General features: G+C 32.7%; 1 protein-coding gene and 1 long non-coding RNA gene across 3 annotated transcripts in view; one reads left to right on the top strand and one right to left on the bottom strand.

Moving 5' to 3' along the window:
- LOC126887628 (alpha-1,6-mannosyl-glycoprotein 2-beta-N-acetylglucosaminyltransferase-like) overlaps positions 1-15,918 on the top strand; it is a 119,410-nt gene that overhangs the window by 86,818 nt on the left and 16,674 nt on the right. For both annotated transcript variants that reach the window (XM_050655233.1, XM_050655232.1), the window contains exons 4-5: positions 9,779-10,085; positions 13,345-13,559. In XM_050655233.1, the coding sequence (XP_050511190.1) occupies positions 9,779-10,085; positions 13,345-13,559 (522 nt within the window). The remainder of the gene's footprint in view (positions 1-9,778; positions 10,086-13,344; positions 13,560-15,918) is intronic.
- LOC126887629 (uncharacterized) lies at positions 11,662-12,964 on the bottom strand. Its single transcript, XR_007699119.1, has 2 exons — positions 12,829-12,964; positions 11,662-12,655 (listed from the first exon to the last, which is right to left on the bottom strand). It is a non-coding gene; the product is annotated as an uncharacterized LOC126887629 (long non-coding RNA).

Here is a 15,918-nt window from a genome sequence, read left to right as displayed (position 1 = left end):
GAGGTTCACCTTCACTATCTTATTTCGTCGTTCGTCTTTATTCTGATGAAAAAGGCCGTCTGCCCCCTATCATCAGCGTCTTAATGTCAACTCGACTTTTTTCTGACTTTTAATACTGTCACTTGGCAATGATATGCTGAGCCTATAGATCTATCGCGTTTTTTTATTATTAAGCAAATGCCACTTAACTGGCTTTCGGCTCGCGTTTATGATAAAATAAAATAACTTAAACGAATGTAATCCTACAAGTATATAGTATTTTTACTACAAAAGCGATATTACGTAGGTCAAAATTTTTGACGTAAGAGAACTGTCAAAACATTAGACAGTGACTTTTCATTATTGCCATGTTTATTATAAACATGGCATAATAATGAAAAGTCACATTCTAATGTTTTGACAGTTCTCTTACGTCAAAAATTTTGACCTATGTAATATCGCTTTTGTAGTAAAAATACTATAACTACCCAGGCAACCAAGTGACGTCATATAACGTTGAGGAAACGTCAGTTTTTGGTTGAATATAACACGTGTTTGAACATTACGTCATATAGACGTCTTTTGTAGGTGATTTTAAATACGTAAGATTATTGACGTTAAAATTACGTTTAAAACACGTTTTAATTTCAGACAGTTTAAGTCTGACGTCACAAAATTGGGAGGAGCTTGCTTGTTTGTATTGACTCCAAACAATTTTGTTTAGGTATAACGCTAAATGTTCATAAGAAATTTCTCATTTATTGTTTACGCGGTTTGTGTCTTGTGTGATAAAATAAGACTTATCATTTAGATATTTAGTTGAAGAAACGTGTTAATTAAGAGATTTTTCTGCGTTTTTGCTCAGTGAGTTAGTTTAATGCAGTAATTCTTCTTGAAAACTATTTGAGGTTATGTTTATTTGTTTTGAATTAGGCGTTAAATGAAGATATTAAGACAGCGTTAAATTAAGATATTAAGTATGCTGGATAATTTGTTAATAAATTATTTATTAGTTTCATATATATGTTGTTTCAGTTTTGACACAATAAGTAGGTATATATAACTAGTGAAAATTCTATAATGTGAGGGCTGGTACAATCATTCAGAATCAATGTTGCTTCTAGCGCACAAGCGATCTTAATTAAACAAGTGGTAGTATATCTTCGACACATGGGACGTAGGCCTATATGTTTCATGTTACCTATTTTTTATTTATACTATTTTGAAACATCTGAAAGAGGTCACTTTTTGAAAGTATTAAAGACGTGATTTTACCGACGTATAAAGGTCGTCATCTTTTTGACGTTTGAAAATCGTCACAATCTCGACGTGAAAAAAACGTAGATAAGATTACGTTTTAAAATCATCACAACTATGACGTCAAATCGATGAGACAAATACACGTGATTTTCAACGTCAGTACTACGTCATAGAAACACGTCAATTGGTCATTTTTATGACGTTTTATCTACGTTATAAAAACGTCGTTTGGTTGCCTGGGTAAATGATACAATTATTTAGTTGTTTTTCCAACTACAGTCCGTCTAATTTACTTACCGTTGCAAGTCATTATCTACGCCAGAGATCTAAGTTGACATAGTTGCCAAAGTATAAAAAAATCCTGAATCCATTTTAAATCAAGTAGATCACATAATTATTGTAAACGTTAATTATACAACAAAACAAATTAATATTCAATGTAAATAAATAAAAACTTAAGAAATAGAGAACAATAATTAAGTTATAATCATTTAAGATATGCAGTGCAAGCGTTTTTGCACTGCATTGTTAATAATTATTAAAAAGCGGCTCCGAACTCTTGGGAGAAGCCGATAGGTTTCTTTGTATATGTCTACAATAACAACTAAAAAAGTTGTCAGATACCACGATTATTCCAAGTCGTGATAAAATTAGGTGAAATTTATATTTTTATAGTAGACGATCTTTTTATAGTAAAGTAAATAATATATATATATATATATATATATATATATATATATATATATATATATATATATATATATATATAGACCGGTCACTCTAGTATAGAGTATAGGTCGCTCAGGTTCATGAGCTCTTTTAATCCATTTCATGCGGTGGATTGGTCCGCATAATTCCTCTTCATTATCCTTTATAGATTTTCGTGTTTTTTTGCTTTTTCTGTAATCTATTTCCATTCTTTCCTATTCTGTATTTTTTCTCTCCAGCCTGTAATTTCCATATTGGATATATCCTCTCGCAGTTGGTCTTCCCATCTTATTTTCGGTCTTCCTCTAGGTCTGTTTATTACTGGCGTCCAATTTGTTATCTGCCTAATTAGTGCATCTGCTTCTCTTCGTTGGATGTGGCCAAACCATTTTAACCTTTGTGCTTTAATGAATCTCACTATATCTTCCCCTTCCATTAGATTTCTTATTTCGTGATTCATCAGAATTCGTATTTCTCCTTGATCTGTTTTGATTGGGCCATGTATTCTTCTAATAATTTTTCTTTCTATTATTCTCAATTTTTCTTCATCTTTTTTTGTAAGGCACATTGCTTCTGCTCCATAAGTGATGACTGGTCTAATTGCCGCTCTATATATCTTTGTCTTTGTTTTCTTGCTTAGGTTTTTATCTTTAAGTAACTTGTGGTATTTCCAGAATGCCCTATTCCCTGCTTTAACTCTTTCATTTATCTCTATGCTTCTTCTGTTTTGACCATCTACTATCACTCCTAAGTATTTAAAGCAGTCAACCCTTTGGAATACATTATCACTTATTTTTATCTCTTTTATTCTATTTACTTGGTCTTGATTTCTCGTACTTATTAAGTATTTTGTTTTTTTCTGATTAATTATTAACCCCCTGATTTTTGCCTCTCTTGTCAGTGTTAGCAGTGCATCTTCTAGACTTCTCTTGTCACGGGCTATCAACCCTAGGTCGTCTGCATACCCTATTATTTGTGTAGAACTTTGGATTATTGTCTTTTTTGTTAGTCCTGTGTTTCTAATTACTCCCTCCAAGGCTATATTAAAGAGCGTTGTCGATAGGCTGTCACCTTGTCTTACCCCGTGTTCTATGTTGATATTCTTCGTTTCACCATCCACTGTTTTGACCTTTGCTGTTGTGTCCATCATTGTCATTCTGGTCAATCTTATTAATTTTGCAGGTATATTCATATTTTTCATTTCTTTTAATAGCTGTTTTCTGTAGATGCTGTCGAAAGCCTGCTGGAAATCAATAAACAATATGTGCAATTCTATGCCATGTTCGTAACTTTTTTCGATTGTTTGCGTTAAAACGTGGATTGCATCAATTGTTGATCTCCCTTTTCTAAATCCCTGGTTTAGAAGGTCATCTCCTCCATTTGCAATAAGTTCATTGTTAATCTCATCTGGTCCTGGAGTTTTGTCAGATTTTAGTTGTTTTACTACTTCTATAAATTCTTGGTAGGTAGGTGCATCTTCTTCTTCATCTCGGTTATCTATTATATCTTCTTCTTCTGTGTCGATTGCTTGGTTGCTTGTATTTATATCTTTAAAGTGATTTTCCCAATCTTTTTTGCTTATTTTGCTGGTCACTTTGTTACCATTATATTGTTGTTTTATATATTCAAACAATTTTTGATGTCTCTATTATTTGTTTCAATCTCTTGCATCTGATCTGAGATCCATGTCTCTTTCTTTCTTTTATAAAGTTTGGCCGCTTCTCTCTTTTCTTTCTGGTATTGTTCTCTTTCCTCTTGTCCGCTATTTTCAAGCCATTTGTTTCGTGCCAGCGTTTTCAGTTGACTTTGGTATCGACATTCTTCGTCAAACCATTCTTTAGTTTTTTTATTTTCTTGAGGTCCTATGGTTTGCTCCGCAGCCTCTATGATGCTCATTTTTATATTTTTCCATTCCTCTTCTACGTTCGTGCCATTGTACCTCTTTAGTTTTTGTACTAATTCCTCTGAATACTCTTGTTTTGTTTGTTGCACTTTTAATTTGGTTAAGTTCCACTTCCTTCTTTTTCCTACTTTATTATTAGCTTTGATGATTTTCATCTTCATTTTGGCTATTAAGAGTATGTGGTCAGTGTCAGCGTTTGCTCCTCTAAAGGATCTCACATCTTGTATTATCTTTGTCCATTTTTTCGAAATCAAAACATGATCTATTTGGTTGCCATCTGATCTCCCTGGTAACATCCAGGTTATCTTGTGTTCCCTTTTATGAATAAATTTAGTAATGACGATGTAGGTATTTGTTGCTGCTGCCAGATTGCAAACTTTTGCCCCATTATCGTTTGTGACATTGTGGATCGTTTCTTTACCTGCTACATTTTGGTTGTAGCTCTCTTTTCCCACTTGCGCGTTAAAATCTCCCAGTATTATTAAGATATCGTTCCTAGGAATATTTTCGCAGGTTTCTTCTAAAAGTTCATAGAATTCCATTTTATCTTGTTGGTCTGCTTCCTCGGTAGGTGCGTAGCAGTTAACTAAAGATATATTGGCTTGTTTATTTTCGATTCTGATGTAGGAGATTCTTCCATTAATAGCTTTGAAATGTATAACTTTTTCTCTCATTCTTTTGCTCACCATAAAAGCTGTTCCATTTTTCCCCTGTTTGTCTTCTCCTGAGTAATACATAGTAAAGTTTTTCTTCTTAACTGTTCCTTCATTTTTCCATCGTATCTCCTGTAGTGCTAGTATTTCTAGTTCGTATTTTTCCATTTCTAAAGCAATTTCCTGCATTTTCCCTACTTTTAGCATTGTCTGGATATTCCATGATCCAATTTTAATGGGTTTAGCTCTTTTATTCATGTTAATTTTATTCCTCTTTTTCTTGTACATTGTTTTATTATTATCATTATCCATTTCCTTAGCCAGGTCTGTTTCCACTATCCTTCGGTTTGATTCTTTCAGTTTTTTGGATTTTCTCTGTTGTTTCCAGTACACTTCAGCTTTAAGTCTTTTATAATGTTATTCCATTCCCAAAGTTGATCGTCTATCCATAATTTTTTGAAGCCCATCTTCACTTTCTTCCCTGCTTCCTTTTCCACCTCTGCTCTTTTCTTTACTTGCCTGTGTATTCTTCGTTCTTCATAGGTTCTTTGTTCGTCGATAAATATTTTTGTACCTTTGAGGATTTTCTTTTGTTCCATTATTTTCTTTTTATCTTGTATATTTTCCAATTTTGCTATTATGAACGGCTGTGAATTTCTTGGTCTAATTATCTCTGTTTGTTCTATTTTAGCTTCAACGTTGAGTTTTATTTTTTAGTAAATTTTCTAGATCTTCTTTTACATTTTCTTCTCCTATTTTAATTCCCCTGACTATTACGTTTTTCTCAATTTTCTTTTTCTCCTCTCTTTCCGTTCTATCCTCTAGGTCGCTTAGTCTTTTTGGCACTGCCTCATTAAATTTTAGTTTGCTTAGCGTTTCCATTTCTTCTCGCACTTCTTTAATTTCAGCTTTCATTTGTTTATTTTCTGCTCTTATTTCACTCATTTCTTGCTTTAGTAGCATATTTTCTCTTTTCAGCTCCTGGTTTTGATTTCTTAATTCTTTAAGCTCTTCTTGGATTCCATCCAATTTTTGCTCTATCCTCGTATCCCTTGTTTCCATTCTGTCCAATTTTTCTCGCAAATCTTTTATGAATTCTTCCATGTTGTTACTATTCGATTGTTACTATTTGATTGTTACTATTTGATATACTAAATATATTTTTTACACACGTATAATTTGGCTGTCTGCGGTAAGTGCAAAAATCCGATTCAACCTCGCGGAGATTTTTGCCCTTCTTAGACTGGCCTATTTAAAAGGGTATTTATTTCTTTCTTCCCTATTTCTCAGTGCTTTTTTCAGATTTGGCAACACCGCCAAAAATTGTTTAGCAGTTACCTTCTTATGGAATGCAATAATTGATTGTTTTGTTTATTTATAGCTAACCTTGTTTTTTTGACCAGCACTGGCTCTGCAGGTTTTATTTACTTAAAAATGTTTGTTTCACTCCGAATTTTGATTGTACACTTCGCTGTTGTCCTTAGATACGAATTGGTGTGGTGTTTAAATTTTATTTTCACCTCAGTTTTAAGAATTTTCGCGATTTATTCACAGTAAATTTCCGATCTTGTTTATCTAGCCAAGCAACGTTGCCAACTCCAAAGTAAATAATAAAAACAGTAAATATAAATAGAACAGATACTTATAGTAAAGAATATAAACAAATATGATGTCATCACCGCAACTGTCAAATAAATGTTACCAATTTATTCTAAAATGTCACCTTCGTTCGATTACAGTTACAGTGTGTTCCGAACAAATGTGCTTCATAAAAACGCTTTATAATCCATTTATACAAATTAAATGAAACATATTATTGTGTATTTCTTTAGGTTAACATTAATAGAAATCTTCAACTATTATTTCTACGCGTATATAATAAAATATGTCTAGTGGCTGTAATTCCAGTATACTCGGCAAAATTATTCTAAAAAAGAACACACCTACCGCCAAATATTTCGTGTTGGTATCATGCGACGTCATAGGCTATGACGTGGATGACCAACGGTTAGTAAATTAGACGAAGTATATGTAATTTCTTCCTGTTTACGACCAGTGTCCTTAGCGTATAAGAACATCTAGGAGCAATGACCTTAACATTTTGGTTACAATTGCATAATCAGAGTTAACAACAACTTCAGTTATTAACTCTTTTGATTCAGAGATTGTCAGTCTTACAAATTATTAACACATAAATGAATATATAGAAATCTTTTAATAAATATAAATAAAACATTAAAACCGTTACATATTAAAAGTTAAATAGATGACATCACTTTTTATTTCATTTTACAAACAAAATATCAAACACAGATTTGTTGGCTGTCTTTCGCCACTTTTCTCTCTATATACCCTCAAGAACTTGCCCATATGCTTGTTAACCTATGCAGCATTATCTGTCTATCCAATCAAATTCCTATTAGCGTAATTTGAGCAAGAAATCATGTTATTGAACACTTTAGAAATCACTCCTTGTAACAGCAACATTTAGTTTACTTGTAACCATTGGCCTGAAGATGCTCTGCATATTGTAGAGAGCAAAACGTCTGTTTTTTACTTTATTCAAAATGAACTCGCATATCCCACATAACAATGATGTTTGCATCATGTTCAAAGCATATACTACCAACATTCGTCGGAGTATATTCTTTTTAGTATATGCGTAGTACAAGCATAGCATGTACCTTAAAAAACATTATAAATTTCATGTTCTTTGCATATACTTCAAAGAATATTCTCGTACCGAATATACTGAGCACATTCGTGTACGTAGTATCTCGGAATATTCGTAAAAGTTTATTCTTAGAATATACATTTATTGAATATTCTTAACACATACTTATAAGTAGATAATTTTAAAATATCTTAAAAATAATATGTATGTATAGGAAGTATAATATTAGCCTTATAGATTATCAACTTCCTTATTTTTTAGAATAGTTCATAAAATTTATGTATGTAGGTAGTATTGGACGAATTTCATTTCAAAATTGTTGTATGGTAAAAAAGTTTAAACATTAATTGTATTAACGTTTACATACCATTAAAAATATTCGTTTTCATAATTGAAATGACTACCATTTCGAGTTTATCATGAGTATTTTTACATAGTTGGAATTTGAATTTAGGTACATTCAATTTAATATGGGCCATTCCAGAACAAAACATGCCAAACCCCACAACCAAAGGCTTTGGTGTTGCCAACCGCCGAGTAAGCTTTTTCCGTCAACTTAGGTACCTTAAAAATTCCCACTTTTATAAAAAATACCCTCCTGTTTACAAAATCTGAGAAGATATGTTTAATTATTTTCAAATATTTTGATTTTTTCTTAATATTTTACAATTTGGACTGGATCAAAAATTCCCTTTTGAGTTAACTTTTTCTCTTTATCACCTTTTATGGTTGAAAATTCCCACAAAAAGGGAAATTTCTCTCCGTTTGGCAACACTAACCACCGATGTTGTTATTCCACAATACATATCCCCCGTCTTATTCTGACCATTTCTTTCCTGAATGGATCAGGGATAAGAAACAACGGTAAAATATGAAAACGAAAACAGGCATTATTTGTATCTAAGAAGTGTTAAGGACGAAGACGAATGATAAAGAACTAGGACTAAAGAGCATACATAATCTCTTTATTTTGTTTGCGGTGCTTCAAAATACATATAATCTATTTTGGTAACTCAATATATTACTTAAATATTATCTAGGTATCTAGGTAAGTACATATTCGCTCCGAGTGTTAACAAAGTGTCAAAGCAAAATCGACCGACCTGTTCATGGTGGCGGTTGCTTGAATCTTTGTAAGGACGCTTTATTGTATGTTTAAATGGGGCATTTAAAAAAAAATGCCATATCACATTATTTGTTGTGTTGTTCACTGTAAAGATACATGGAAAGCTAGTGATGTGAAATACTTTTATTTTACTCGTTCCCAAAAAAAAATTAGATCAAAGAATAAAATTAATTAACGCTGTCATAAGGATGAAGTGAGGTTAACTTGTTCTATATATACAAAGGATGTACACATGATATAATTATATTATTTACGTTTTTACAAGTTTTGTACATATTACATACACTTTTTAGCTCTGATAAATCCGAATTGACTCCAAAAAGTACGGATACGGTTACGGTGTGTCCTATATAACCTCACTATCGCAAATTATGTCAATAAATCTTTATTAACGACAAAAAATATTTTTGTTGAACTATAAGTGACATTATAAAAGAATAACTAATGAATTCTAACAATTTGTATTCGTTTATTATCACTAGAAAATAAAATATTTAAGTTTAACAAAATAATCCCATAAGAGTCAATACTAAAACGTCCTTACAAAACTGACAGCGTGACACGTGACTGTAAATTTCTGTAAATAGAGGGGAGACGCACGGAGCCAATATTTAAGTATATAAATTTTAGTTACTTATACATAGTTTAGTTTAGCTAAATATTGTGCGGTAGTATGCTTTTTCTCATGAGCACTTTTCAGTGCGTCACAGTTTTTCGATTTCTTTCTAACGCATTAAATTGTATACGACAGAAAAAAAGGCACGTCGGTGATTACTTTGGTAATTATTCTAGTTCGGTGATTATTCTAGTTGTCGATAGATGGCGCTATAATAGAAAAAAATTTATTTACTAATTATATAATATATCTACGAATATAATTTGTACAATTTATAAGACTATACAAATCAAAGAAAATACCATTTTATAAATGCAATAAAGACAATTGATTTGTTTTTATGCCCAATTGCAAATAAAATTTGACAACTGTCAGATTTAACTAAAATGTCATGTTAGAATAAATGTTATAAATCCTATAATGTTATAAATGTTATAAATCCTCTTGAAAAGAACCATACGTTCTAAGTATATACCTAAATAGAAGGTTTATAGCACTTCCTTGGAATATTCTAAAAAGTACCTTCTTGGTATAAACTAAAAAGATGTGCGGTAGTATGTTCTAAGTATACACATATAAGGTTTATAGCACTTCCTTGGAATGTTCTAAAAAGTACATTCTTGGTATATACTGAAAAGAAGTGCGGTAGTACATTCTAAGTATATACACAGAACGTTTAAGTACTGTAATGTAGTATATACTCAGTATCTGCTCTGCACATTTGCAATGGTAATTACGCATATTCTCAGTATATACTTTTTCTGAAAAGTGTGTTCTATGAATCTACTATAAGAACATGAAATTGTTATGTGGGATGCAACCCATTCAATAATTTACTAACCTTTATTAACATTTACAGAGCTTTAAGAAAAAAATGTAATAATGCACTTTACCCAGACGTCCGTGGGCATTATAGAGAAGCAAAATTTACTCAAACAAAACACCATTGGTGGTGGAAAGCAAATAGGGTATTTAGTGACCTGGATATTACCAGAAATCACACCGGTCTGGTAGTTTTTCTTGAAGAGGATCACTATGTTGCTGAGGACTTTATCCATTTGTTGCGATTGATGGAACGGACCTACAAAGAATATTGTAAGCATTGTAATATATTGTCTTTGGGAACATACTTGAAAACATACAACTACTATTCCGATTCGAAAAAGGTATGTACTTTATAAATGCCACTGTCTTAACAATGTCTTATGTATTTTCTTTTCACTACTTTATTCAAAAATATATTTTTATTGTCATGTGCTGTGTACTAGGTTACAAGACTTTATTTTTCTGATTTGATTTTTTAATTTATGTTCTTTTAGGCGGTAATGTTTAATCTTAATGGACTTTATTTATTTTTAATTACTTATATCTAAACAAATGAAAAACACTGAATTTATTGTTAAATAAATAAAGATTTACTGTATAAGTCCTTTATTTTACAACCACTTAACATTTAACTTAGTCCATGTGGTGAGACCGCTCCCGCCTGGAAAAATTTCTGATTCGGTTTCTTTGTGGATTCCTATTCAAAAATGTCCCCTTTAAACAAATCTGAAGGGTGCCAGGCGGAATTTTTGGGCAGAAATTTTTTAAACAATTTTTTTTAACAAATACAAAAGATCACGTTTTTTTGCTCTGGAACATATATTTATAAGTTTTTTGGGTTATTTTAAACGAGAAATGTATCTTGTACTTTTTCTTAAAAATTGATAGTTTTCGAGTTGTAGGCGATTTAAAATCTGAAAAATGAGAAAATACGTATTTTCGAGGCTTAAAAATTCATATTTAAATTAATATTTTTGAGGTTGCCAGATACTTAAATTGAAGATTAAACATTCAGCTTAAAGATTCTGAAGAGTGATTGCGGCTAACCTTAATTCATACCATTGTTTTTTAATTGTTAAATATGCGTGTTTATCCGATTTTTTGCCGGTGCGGCGAGCTCTATTTCAAAAATCTCCTATTTTCTTACGAAAAATATTTTTTATAGATTCTTTGGAATATTCTAAATAAAATGAGTTCCTTGACATTTTTCTCAAACGTTAATAGTTTTAAAGTTATAAGCGATTTAAAATCCAAAAATGCGTTTTTTGACATTTTTCGGATTTTAAATCGCTTATAACTTTAAAACTATTAACTTTTGGGAAAAATGTCAAGAAACTTATTTTATTTAGAATATCCCAAAGAATCTAGAAAAAATATTTTTCGGAGGAAAATAGGGAGATTTTTGAAATAGAGCTCGCCGCATCGGCAAAAAATCGGATGAACTGAACACGCATATTTAACAATTAAAAAACATCGGTATAAATTAAGGTTAGACGCGATCACTCTTCAGAATCTTGAAGATGAATGTTGTATCTTCAATTTAAGTATCTGGCAACCTCAAAAATACTAATTTAAATATGAGTTTTTAAGCCTCGAAAATGCGTATTTTGCATTTATCAGATTTTCAATCGCCTATAACTCGAAAACTATCAATTTTTAAGAAAAATTACAAGATACCTTTCTTGTTTAAAATAACCCAAAAAAACCTATAAGTATATGTTCCAGAGCAAAAAAACGTGATCTTTTGTATTTGTTTAAAAAAATTGTTTAAACAATTTCTGCCCAAAAATTCCGCCCGGCACCCTTCAGATTTGTTTAACGGGGACATTTTTGAATAGGAATCCACAAAGAAATCAAATCAGAAATTTTTTCAGACGGGAGCGGTCTCACCACATGGACTAACTACAAACAAATAACTAAGAACTCACACGTAATTTATTTTTAACAATTTAGGTTATAAGATGGTTATAAATTTTTCTCTAGTACTAACAATTAAATCGAGATTTCTGGTGTGCGATAAATATCCATCTAATATAAATAAGGCGGGCTCATGGATACTTGGCTTCACTTCACAAAAGATACGAAATGAGCAAACCACTGCTTAAAAACTTCTGTACGCATCCAACCACTTTCATTACAAGCAAATATGGTACCCGGAGGAGCTCTGTCTGTCAGTTCAGCTTTCATTCGCTTCCTGCTGAAAATGAGCATTGGTGGTACAAAACTTCCTGCAACTGACACAAACTACAGCTGTCGTCGAAATTCCGCGCTCCGCTGATGTTACCCTCGCAACTTGTTTGGAACCTTTTTTGCTAATATTCTTAAATTGCGCCCGGGAACAGTAGAAATCGAAGTCTCATCTACGTTATAAACTTAGTGAGGAGCATGATTATTTTGTGCATAAATCTCTCTTAACAGATTAAAGAACTTTGTCACAACCTGTTTGTTGAAGGCTCTTGCTCTAGCAGCCGAGGTCGCTTCAGGACAGCTCAAGGAAATTTCTGGGTGTCTTCTTCTAAAACCATACAACCAATCTTTACCAGCAGCTTTTTCGAAATGGGAAAACTGAAAACTTGTGGGGCAGTTTGTTTTTTTTTTCAGCAAGCTGATACGCTAATTGCCGCAAATCACGCAAGGTGAGTCCATACATCCTACTTTCAAAATCTAGGATATGCCTTACTAGTTCTTGTTCTGGGAAAATACAGGGTGGCAGCTACCTAGTGACTTCTTCTCTAGCTTTGCTACCTTATTTTTGTCCATTACACGCCGTTTCAGCGATATTCTTGGCACCTGGAAGATTCGCGCAGCGGTTTTAACAGACATTCCTCGCTTAACTTCTTGTATGGCATTTTTCATATGCTCAGCGTCCCAATTTTGTCTGTTGGTTATTCCCTTATATGTTCGTGGCATTCTGCAAGAGAGACATAAAATTAATTTAAATATCAAAATTATTATATGAAATAGTTTTGCAGAAACTAAGGGGTAAAAAATGATATAGCAAAAGTGGTTAGGTAATATAGCAAAATTTTATTATTTATAAAATTCTTTCATACAGCATGACTTGCTCGAAAACCATTTAGATACCTTTTCTTTGTAATATCTATAAATTGTATGTAATAATAATAATATGTAATATTTTTTAAATAACTCAAAGGCTAATTTCGCCGATTCAAGTTTATAAAGCCAACCCAAATTACACGGCGCAGAGTAGTGGGTCAAGATTTAGACAGAATCGGACCTGCGTGCTTCGTGTGGACGTGTGTGATGATGGATCGGCGCGCATGACGACGCGTTTTACAATATGCGCACATATCAAATACACTGCTGCCCAAAAATATTAAATACACTGTGTATATCGGGACGCAACAACAACTATTTTCCATCAAAATGAAATGCGCCACGTAATATTCATATCAGTCCTTTTGTATTACTCTGCAATATTTTGTTCCCACCACTATGTTTACGGCGTTTAGCGGTTTTATTTATTCTTGTATGATATTCTCTTCTTTTATCTACTAATAGTCATCAGTTATTTATTACAAATAACTAAAACGTAATCAAAGTTTTCAGATAAATTTTGTTATACTATTTTTATTTTAGATAGAAATATCACCATGGATTAGCAGTAAACATAACATGGGAATGGCTTTTAACAGATCAACTTGGTTGCAGATTGTAAATTGTGCATCAAATTTTTGTAAATATGACGACTACAATTGGGATTGGTCGTTACAACATGTATCTCAAAACTGTTTGAAAGATAAACTACATGCAATAATAGCTCGTGCCCCCAGGGTTTTCCATATCGGAGAATGGTAAATATAAAAATCTTCTTAAAAACTGGTAGGTACATTAATATATTCACCCTTATTCATACATCAGACAGCGATTTCTGTCAATGCAGTCATTTTGCCTTAATTCCCTCGCTGTTATTGCTTCTCGTACCTGCTCGTTTCTTCGTTGCAACGGGAGTCCACTTCCATACTTTTTTCTGCCATCTCTCTCTGCCATAGCTCTAAAGGATGTCAAGCCAGGTAAAGCCCCAGGTTTTGACAATATTCATCCCAAATTCTTAACCCTGTACTGCCCAATTTTTTTTAACTGCAAAAAAAATTTCTGGTGTTATATACTTCAAGGATAGGATCAAATTAAAACATTTTTTAATTTTTTTTAATTCTTTATTTTCTTTGTTTAAAAAGGGTTTGTGACTCTCAAGTTACAATGGGAAAAAAGTTAATTTTTATGAAAGTCCACAAAGCAATTAGAATTAGGCGTAAAGCACAAATTTACATTACATTTTTCACATAACACTTTTGGCACGCCTAGACATCCCGGTTTCTTGCAACGACCACGCTTTTCTGAAAATTTAGGCCAATGGCCTATTCCATCTTTCCGGTATGGAAATGTATGTTTTTCTCCGGTAGAGTAGCGATAAATCCTCTTTTCCTTTTCTGCTCTATTTTTTGTTCTATTATAGATAGACTGGGCCTTCCTCTCTTCTTGAGCCTCTCTTTACCCTCTTGATAAAGACAAGCGGCAATAGATGCTTTGAAATCTAAAAGACTTAGTTCATCGTTTTTTCTTACACCAAGTAACTGGGTGTCTCTTCTATAAAGTAACCAAGCATTCACAACTGCCAAGTCAAATATATAGAACACAATGCGGAGGTACCACTTTTTAGAACGAATCTCAGTTCTATACAAAGCCATCAACGAGTCCGTTAAGTCCACTCCGCCCATACACTTATTGTAAAACGTTACAATATTAGGACATTCCACAAGAATGGTTTCTTTCTTTGCTTTGTCCCATCTTTGCACTTGACTTGTAGGATACGTGCCTACAAACGAACTCAGTAAATGCACTGGCTTGTTGTCGTACCATTTGACTGCTCTAAGGGTTATACCTTCTTTCTTGTAAACAAGTTCTTCGAAACTGCCCCCTCCTTTCTTTTTCATATATCTTTGTCGGTAGAGAAATTACATCCTTTCAATCTGTCAGGACGCACCGTACCTACAGAAGGAATACCCAACTTGTCCAGTTCAATTTGCAATTGCATACTTGTAAACCAGTTATCAGAATATATCTTATGGTAAGAATTTCTTGGAATTATTGTGGCCAATCGAAGAACCACATTTCCGCTGACTCCAACATTTGGTAAATATTCCGGATGCTCTTCTCTACCAGTATACAGTTCAAAATTACATATATACAGTTCCGTTGGTATCACATAGGAGAAACGCTTTATGGCCCCACTTTTTTGGTTTATTTTTTATATACATTTTTAGACTATGTTTTCCTTTGAAAGGAATAATTTGTTCATCCACGGATAGTGTTTCTGTCATTGGAATTTTCTGAAAATTTGCTATAACTGGTTCTAAGAGCGGTTTGATTTTGTTCAACTTATCTCCGGGAATTATCTGACTATTGTCATTGAAGTGGATATTGTTTTTTATTTGTTCCCAGCGATTCCGACTCATAGTTTCTGCAACAACTGAAATTCGAGTAGACGCTTTCCAGTACATTCTGGTTGAGGGTAAACCATACACTGACATGAACAAACATACACCAAAAAACTGTTCTATTTCGTTCTTGTCCACATTTAAAGATTTTTCGGTGTTCTTTTGGGTAGAATAGAGATTTGTTTGATAAACAATATTGTTCAATATATTGTCATCTATCAATGTTCTAAAATACTTGATTAATACGGCTTTTCAGGTCCTGGCGGTAAACTACCTTTCCAAGGTCGAATAGACTGTGCAGAACGACTGGTAATTCGTTTTCATGTGATATCCTGATGATTGGGCACGTCATTTTCGTTGTCACTGTCATCCTCTTTTTCATTATCATCTTCCTAGTGCTCGTTATTGTCTTCCATATCTCCCATGCTCACTTCTTCCGAACAAACATTTTCTAAAATGTGTACCACTTCATCATCTTCACTGTCGGATTCTATAATGGAATCTTCAGAGTCATACCCAGAAATGTCTCTAATTTGAACATTATTTAGTTCTTTCTTGCCATAAAATGATTTTACACAAATAGGTTCAATTTCTGTTATGGTATGTTAAACAGTAAATGGTTAAGTTCAATTAGTTACCACTATAAACAGCCCGGATTAACCGATAATAGTATAAAAGGCCCGGTTTCAAGTAAAATTTATTTTAGGCTTTATTA

The sequence above is a fragment of the Diabrotica virgifera genome, chromosome 7 (assembly GCF_917563875.1).
Source record: "Diabrotica virgifera virgifera chromosome 7, PGI_DIABVI_V3a".
NCBI lineage: Eukaryota > Metazoa > Arthropoda > Insecta > Coleoptera > Chrysomelidae > Diabrotica > Diabrotica virgifera.
Note: the sequence above shows the minus strand (reverse complement) of the source record. Positions and strands in the feature narration are given on the sequence as shown.